General features: G+C 30.8%; 1 protein-coding gene across 1 annotated transcript; it reads right to left on the reverse strand.

Moving 5' to 3' along the window:
- Positions 1 to 501: 501 nt before the first annotated feature.
- Positions 502 to 4104, reverse strand: LOC125847627 (probable receptor-like protein kinase At1g30570). The gene has a single exon (XM_049527265.1). It carries the CDS (start codon positions 3470 to 3472, stop codon positions 866 to 868), a length of 2607 nt encoding a protein of 868 aa, XP_049383222.1. The 5' UTR covers positions 3473 to 4104; the 3' UTR covers positions 502 to 865.
- Positions 4105 to 9535: the final 5431 nt, after the last annotated feature.

Raw genomic sequence — 9535 nt, forward strand, 5'->3', positions numbered from 1 at the left:
ATGGTTAACCTATCTACACAATAGAAGCTTGAGAGCAATGCCCAAAAAGCTTTTCCAAAATTTCAACTGAAAGTGTGTAATAAGAACACTTTAGCATGTGTTTATGTGCTCAATTAGAATATTATACCGTAGTTTGTGTTTTAAAATGAATTTTACTGACAAGTTTAAGGGACTACCAATGTATTCCGCTTTAAATCATGTCCTCATCATGGCTCTTATAACCACAATAATACTCTCTTAGGGCCAGCATATGTGATCTCTTCTGCAGCTAAATATTCTGACACCATAAGTCGAGTCATGATCAAGAAAGTGAAACTTTTTGAACACTTACATAACCTCATAAAACCATACAACTATGGATATCAAAATTATATAATCCACCTAAAAAAGTAACTGTGTTATGACCAGTTTTTTATCCATATCAGTGATATCCACTTTCTTCAATCTGAGACTCAAAATGCAGCAAAGAAATTTGGACATATAACTGTTTGAGAGGAAATGTGTCATCAAGCAAGATTTCATTTTTCCATTGAAATAGAAGTGAAATATATATTACATTCCAATTCATCAAATTAGTGGCATTCTCTCAAACATGAAGTACATACAATAATAAAAGAATCATTAAATCCTGAGCAACAAGGATTCAGCAGGAAAAAGATTTAATCTAATCTGAGTAAAAGAATACAGCATGAAGGTATTACCAAGATCTTCACATTCTCCATTCTAAGCTCTTTCTGCTTAATGAGCACTGTCGAAGCTGATTGAGGTTATCGTGAAGTCCTCACAGACGCATGTGACAAAAATGGAAAGAATTCAGGCCTATAACGGTCCAGACATTACAATCAACTGTCTGTTGTTTTGGATCTCACCTTCCGTTTTGACCGAGGAATTGTGAAAAATCATCTACTCCATTAGCCATGGCATCTGTAGTGCCACTGGTACTTGTTGCAGGTTCACCCTCTTCTTTGTTTTTTGATTCAACATGAGTCTGGTCTTCAGAAGTTTCAGTTCCTCTCTCCTCAACAGTCTCTAGAACACGAATATCAGAAGCAGAGTCTTCCCCTGCATTCTTCCGCAGCCAAGCCTCATGAATTTGCAAAACATATTCCAGATGCCATAGGACTTCTCCCATTGTTGGTCTCAACTTCCCCTCGTCTGACAGACATTTCTCAGCAATTTCTCCAAATTTCATCAACGATTCTGTGGAATATTGTCCTGCGAGTTGTTCGTCAATGATGGTTTCAAGAGATCTTTTTCGTTGAAACCGCATTGCCCATTCCGCAAGATTGATCTGATCTCTTGGTAAGCTTGGATTTATAACAGGGCGTGCACATATAACTTCAAACAGCACAACCCCAAAGGAGTAAACATCAGATTTCTCAGTCAACTGCTGCCGCCTGAAATACTCAGGATCCAGATAACCAAAACTTCCTTTCACTGCTGTACTGACATGAGTATGCTCCAAAGAAGGGCCAGTTTTAGACAGCCCAAAATCAGCCATTTTCGCCACAAAATTCTCGTCTAACAATATGTTGGTTGTCTTGATATCCCTATGGATAATTCCCCGCTCTGACCCTGTGTGAAGGTAATGCAGACCACGAGCTGAACCAATGCACGCCTCTAGTCTTTGCTTCCAGCTTAGGGATGGTAGATCACTGCCAAAGAGATGACTCCTGAGAGTTCCATTGGCCATGTACTCATAGACCAAAATCATTTCATTCTGTTCATCACAGAAACCTATCATGGAGACCAAATGCCTATGCCTTAGCTTAGAAAGCATTTCGATTTCTGTTTCAAATTCTTTCAGTCCTTGCTGAGATTGAGGATTGGCTCGCTTGATTGCAGCAAGGGTGCCATCATCGAGTTCTGCTTTGAAAACCTTACCAAATCCTCCCACTCCAATCACTAAGCTTTCATCAAAGTTGTTTGTAGCTCCTTTAATCTCTGCTAGAGTAAACCGCCTTCCAGATCTTAAAGTTCCAAGATTTTGATATTGTATAGATCCCTTACCATTACCAGTATTGTTCACAGCAGCTGCATGAAGGAATAAAGGCCTCCATCCAGGTGAGGTTTTCTTTGTGTCATCTTTGCTACTCCGCCTTCTACATAGCCATATAATAAGCATGACTAATCCTGCAAGAAAGATAATGGACGCAACACCTGCTCCAATTCCTACCCACAGGATTAAATTTTTCGAAGTCGATTTTTCAGGAACATCCTCATATTTCTGTATGTAGGCAAGATTACCATTCCGACTCAACTTGAAAACCTCCAAACCATTCAAAAGAGCATCAGTGCCTGCAGAACCAGTTGTTGTATCTGGACCAAGTTGAACCCAGAGACTACTGCTTTTCGAGGATATCGCATCAAAGTAATCCTCATGGTATGCCTTGTTCATTCCCCCAGCTCTTGAGAAAATGTCGTAGTTGTCTGCTGCAGTTTTGTTATTTATATAAATTTTGAAGATCCTTTGATTTGGTTTATTATAGTCAAACTCACAGAAATGTAAGCGGATTACATAATCAAAATCTGGATCCACATCCAATTTCCATGACATGTTCAACCGCTTCTCCATGACATCTGTGTTGCTCATAATTCTTGCTGTTTCATACACAAGAAGCGGAGCAACAGAGGTGTCATTCGGGGAAGCATAAGTAATGTTGGAATGGTTTTTGGCTTCTGAACCTGCATCTGCGATGATCATATAGCTTGAATCCGCCTCCCACTTCCTCCTGAACCCTGAATCTTGAGTGGATTTAATTGCTGAACCACCAATGTTCAACCTGTACATAGTCTGAATCCCTCGTTTACTCAAATTTAAAGAACTGTTAGCACCATTGCCACCAACTTTACTGATGGAGTCAACAAATAGCTTATCAGTCACAGGGATGATCTCAATGGCATTAACAAATCCAAACGAATCCTTATTCGGAATAAACTCGAGCACAAAGACATCGATATCAGAAGTCACAAAATACTCCTTCACCAATGAAAAGATACTGGAGTTGCCTCCAGAACCTTCCAAGAGCGAGTTCTTGAGCAAAATCTCACCAGCAACATTAAACTCTGAAACCAACTTCAAACCATTTGCAGCAACAGCAAAATATGACTCATTCGCATCGCGATTCCCAAATGTAAAGGGATAGAAATGGAGCCTAAGGAAATAACTACCAGGTGATCCTTTGAAAGTATAGTTAAAATTTTCCGAAAAAAATCTGGCAGTTTTGTAGAGTGACTCATAAGATGGATCACCATTAAATGAGTCAGTAGATGCCTCAATACCTGATGAACTCAAAGTGACATTACTACCAGGATCAGAATCACCTATCCATTTGCTACCATCTGCATTCACACTAGAATTTGTACCACAATTTACCAGCAAAGTCTTTGTTTGAGCTTCCCCAATTTCAACAAACACAACTAATACCAAAAGAGGAATTATCACAAACACCTCCCTCCCTTTGACTTTCATAACTTCGCTATCCCCCAATAAGGCAATAACTCCCCCAAAAGTTTCTTCCTTTCTTTGATACTACCTACACACTCTTCCAAATTCAATTACAAAACTAAAAACCCCAAAACCCCACCAGTAATTGTTTCAAAACTAGACAAATTCTCAAATAAGAAAAACCCCTTACTTTCTACCCCAAAATAAAAAACAATCTATATATCTCAAGAAACATCAAAAGTGAAGCATAAACATTAAAAGAATACCTTCACAAATCTATCTCTCATAGGCAACTCAAAAAGCTTCAACAACATGAGAAATTAACCAAACCCAACAAGAATATGTCTTCAAAATGAACACCTTCAGTGCAGGAAAAACCGCAAATCAGCAAACAGATCTGAGACCAATAAAATGGTCAAAAGCTCCAATCTTGGAGAGAATGGTAAGCAAAAAAGAAGAAAAAAACTCAAATTTTCAAGAATGGTGAAGAATTAAGTCTTTAACAGATCACCTAAAAATGGTGATTATAGGGAAAAGAGTTCACTTTTTTTTTTTTAGATAATAAAGGAAGATGGGTAGGCTGGAATTATTTGAAACAGACTGGAAGCATTCATATATTGCACTGTCTCTCACCTCAACACCATTATCTCTATACTATTTTATTACTCTTTCTTGTAACTGCTTCTAACAGCCATTTTCTTAAGAGTTTAAACTTTAAACTAAGATTTTATTTATTTCGTATTGGTGGCACAGTGATTTGGGTTTGGATTTTTTCATATCGGAGTTTTAAGTTTGAAACTCCTTGCTAGTGGAAAGCAAGGATTTGTCTTGCTTTCTAAATCGAGCTCGTCGTACCAGACTTGTCTAGTGCATATTACCTCTCTCATATAGTTTGTGAGTTATTACATGGCAGGGATTTAACTCCGTGAACACCTAAAGAGAGCGTCTATTGGTTCCTTATCATTAATATATATATATATATATATATATATATATATATATTACTACACTTTAATTAATTTGTCGTATTCTTTGGAAATCCCACACGATTTTATTTATTTTTTTGGAAAGTTAGAATATATATAGCAGAGTTAGCTAATTTATTAATTCTTCTGTTTCATATTAGATAGTAATTTTTTTTTTACGGGTCTATTAAAAATCATAAATAAAAAGGTAATTTAATTAATTCACCTCTTTAAAACCTATTTAGAAATTTTACAAATAAATATAAATACTTTTAAAAAGAATTAACTAGAAAGTTAATATATATAATAATATTTTCTTGATTTAATAAAATAGACAGTAAAATAATTAACTAATATACGACGGAGGAAGTAATATGATCAAAATATAGGTAATTAGTTTCCTTATACACATTATTAGAAACGAGAAGAACCTTCATGGACCATCTATTGCTGTATTTTTTTTCATTTGTTTTGTCGTCTTAAGAAAAATACATTCTTTTATTTTGACTAGATACACGAGCTCGTGTCAGCACGAGATTAATATAAATTATTTTTTCGTTTTAATTTATGTGGCACAGATAGAATTTTGAAAATCAATCAAATTTATTTATATATATTTGAAGTTGTTAATTATTGTAATTTATAATATTTTTATACTATTTTAAATAATATGTGTTATTTTCTCTGTCCCAATTTATATGGCATGCGTAAAATTTTGAAAGCCCAACAAATTTTATATATGTTTTAAAAATATTTAAATTATTAATCATTATAATTCATAATCCTTTTTACATAATTTTGAGTTTCTTTTCTACTCGACTCCTTTTCATTTCATTGATTGGGAAAAAGGCTCCTTTTCCTACAGCCCGTTAAAAATAATATAATTTATTCAAATATTATATTCATTAATACAATATAATACGATACTTTTTCTGTTTTTATTTATATGTCACTAATTTTTATTTTATCATGTGCATTAATAAATTAAGTAAGTTTACTATTTTACCCTTATTTAAAAAAAATTAAGTCAACTTTTCAATCAATGAATATGAACTAATTTATTTTGATTAATTAATTTGACCAATGAACATGAATTATTCACTTAGTTTTTCTAGATTGATCAAATATAGATTTTCACGGCTAATAACTCACAAGGGTAAAATAGGAAGAATATTGTAATTTATGCATTATTTTTATGAAATGAAAAGTATTATGGACCGACTATATATTTATAGTACGGATGACTTATAAAAAGAAACAGAGGGAGTATATATATCTTAATTCTCTATTTGTATCATACAAATAGAGAATTACGATATACTCCCTCCATTTCTATTTATATTTCATTATTTTTTATTTCACGTGCATTAAAAAACTAAGTAAGTTTACTATTCTATTATTATTTACTATTTTTTTGAAGTCAAGTTTTCAATCAATGAACATGAATTTATTTATTTTTATTATTTAATTTACCAATGAACATGAAATATTTACTTAATTTTTCTATGTTAGTCAAATATATATTTTCAAGACCAAGGGTAAAATAGAAGTAATAGTGTTATTTATGCATTAATTTTGTAAAATGACAAATATTAATTATTATCTATTTTTAATAAGAATGACACATAAATAAAACAGAGGGAATATATATATGTAGGTCGGTCCCACATAAAATGACTTGTCTCAAGAAGATGTCTTTAATTTCACCACGTAACACATGGTTGATAAGTAGTAATGTGACAAATTTCTTTTAAAACAACTTGTATTTTAAACATAGCAATATTTGGCTCTCTGTGAAAAAGAAGGTGGGAAAATTCGAATTTGCATACTATTTGAAATTATTTATTTTATCGCGTTTGTCATTATTTATTGGAAATAATTAAATTTATATGAAGTTAAAGAATACATTCTTTTGGAGCTCAAGAATAAGAATATTATTATTGTATTCCTTCTAATTAGAACGTCTTCATATATGAGTGAAATAAATTATTTATAAGTTATAATAGTAGGCATCAGTCGATAAAACTTTAAAATATCGTGACTAATGGTTGAAAGTTGCATGGTAATATCATTGGTGGTGTTATCTAATAGCAGCGAAGCTTTAAAGGTTCATTTTCCATTACTAGATTAATAATATAATCTATTAATAGATTCTTAAATAAATATAAAACTTGTGCAAAAGTTACTGAATTCCTTAAAATCCACAATATTTTTGGATCCCATTCATATTATCTTGCTATTAGCATACTATTATTTTGTATTTTTTTTCTCACTAACAGAATTTTACCACGAAATAAACATTATTTCACGTATTGTAGAGTTTTTCTTAAAATCTTTCATCACTCGACTTTTAATCACGATTTGATCTTAGATTAAAGTATTTCATGAGTAAAAAGGTAAAAATAGTACATTTTCCTAAAGTCAAAATAAAGACAGACAAAAACTTAACAAAGACAAAGTTGCCTAATTTTGAACAATACAAAAATAAAAATGAGGTTGCATCATTAAGTAAAAGAATTCATTGCGTTTCCTCAAAAAGATTGTTTATAATTTGTTTGGTGTTGGATCGAGATAACGGCTTAGTAATTAATGAAGTGGTTTAAAAATAATAATATTATTAAAATATCAAGTTCAAAATTCCAACAAAAATTAAACTATTAAATAATTTCTTCTAATCTCAATAAACAGAACTACCAATAACCATTACAATTGAAGATAACATATCTCATGAAATTATTTGAAATACATTCAACATTAACAAATGTCTCAAAAAATTAGTCGAGGTGTGATTAAACTATCCGATCCGAACAAATTGTTTGGTGTGGATGGGATGGAATGGAGCTCCATGATTTGGTTGGTTTTTGCGGTGAATCACATGGCCATGTCTCTAGAAAAATAAACAATAGTCCAAAAATAGGCATTTATTTTCACCATTAAAATAGTAAAATCTCTTGTCTATTTGTTCCTCCGTACCTTAGAGTACCACTAATTATATTTGGTCAAAATGATAGCTGTAAAACAAGAATAAAATTAAAAGAAATCACAACTGTTGGTACCAAACTTTCAATTTGTCAAAAAAAGGAGGAAAAAAGGTTGATATAATATTAAAAAACTTGAGTCCTATATTTATTTTGAAATATTTTCTTAACAACTTTTAATATAAATATCTCAAGGTGTTTTCTAATTTTTAAAAGGTAATTGGATATCCCATATCATTTTATTTGACGTAATTTCTAAGTGGAATACAAAATTAACCATTAATAGATGAAAAATAGGATATAATAAACATTTGTTTGCATTTGATATTACCACCGAAAATATATCTTGAATAAATATTAATAGCATTTTTGTCCCTAAATTAATCGTAAATTATTTTAGTTTTTTGTGATATATGATTAAGATATACAATCTTTAATTAATTGAAATATTCACCTTTTGATCTCTTTGCTAGTCAATATTTATAAATTTATCATAACTATTAATTATTTCATTGCTTTATTTGTACCGTTAATACTTTATATTTAATAGTAATGTAGTTTAAACATAGTCCAATTATAGCATACTTCATGCCATAACAAAAATACTTGAGTCAATTAATTAGAGTTTAGATATACTTTATTAAATATCGCACAGACTAAAATTAAAATTGAAAATAACTTAAAGGACTAAAAGTACTACTATTATTCCGATTATTTATAGTTGGGACAACTTTAATTGTAAGTATTATTTATTTTCAGCTTCAATTATTTAATATATAATTACAACTATTAGCATTTTCTTTTTCTTTTTATAATTGCAAAAATTGAATGACAAACTTAACTTGGGCCTACTCTAGGTAGTCTAACATAGTTGGACCCCAAACACATCTATTGTGGACGATTTGACAATTTAATAATTAGTATAATAATAAGAATTGTTTCAATGGATAACTGTAGATGATTTGACAATTTCTTTTTTCTCACCCGATATTCATTGTCAAAATCTGATTAAATTCAAATTTGTGTCAAAAAGTCTCATATTGAGGATAAAGTGTTCTCTAACAAAAGTGACTATGTACTTAGGTGGATTCAACTCAAGATTTTCGATTAAAGATGACGGAAGACTTATCACTCCACTACAATCTCGTTGATAAATGATTTGACAATTTACTAATACACGATGGTATGGGATTATTTTATATGTTTTTTTTATGTATATTACAACTATTAAATAAGGTTGATGAATTCACTTGACTAACATTATAGTATTGTGTGTTGATCATGATGCACTAATTTTGGATCGTGTCATAAAAGTTAATAAAAGAAAGAAAAAGGGAAAGAATTTAGTAAAAAATGTTTCATTTACTTATAAGACAAAAATGCAAATATAATAAAATCACTTATAGTGATATGTAATTCACAATAATAATCATATATCTAAGGAAGAATTCATGAAAAATGCCACAACTAAAATTTGAATTTTGACCTAGAATAATTTTGGAACCATATTTATCATTTTACAAGAAGCTTTTCATATTACATTTACAATTTATGTATATTTGATTATTTTAATTATTATTCACCCCTCTTGACTCACACCTTTGTTTAAAGGCATTTTTTTTTTCAATTTTTTATTCGATGTCTAATATCTATAGTGAATTTAGACTAATCTAGATTTGTGATGAATAGGGTCTTATTCGAAAGGTAGTGCTCCTTATAAATGATTTTTCGTATCTTAGATTGAAATCAAAATCTCTAATTAAGAGAGAAGCAACTACATCTACTGCATATATGCACCACATCCATGGGTGGTCGGAAGGCAATATTTAAATGTTAGTACCAATTATTAGTACTATCAAAGATGACATTAACCTTTTATACTTTTTCTATTTATTATAATTTTGTATATCAAATGATCCAAAAAATATATTTTCTTTTTCTTAAACACATTATTTGAAGTGTGATATGCTGCCACAATTGGTGACAAGCCTTATGTAGAGTTTCAGACTCCTATCCAAACAAATAGACAAGTTTCAGCGCCATTTTAGCAATATATATATATTATACATAGTTAATACTCCTTACGTTATAAGTTTATCTTATTTAACAAAATATGTTTAAAAAAATATCTTTAAGACATACTA

This window comes from Solanum stenotomum, chromosome 12 (genome assembly GCF_019186545.1).
Source record: "Solanum stenotomum isolate F172 chromosome 12, ASM1918654v1, whole genome shotgun sequence".
Taxonomy (NCBI): domain Eukaryota; kingdom Viridiplantae; phylum Streptophyta; class Magnoliopsida; order Solanales; family Solanaceae; genus Solanum; species Solanum stenotomum.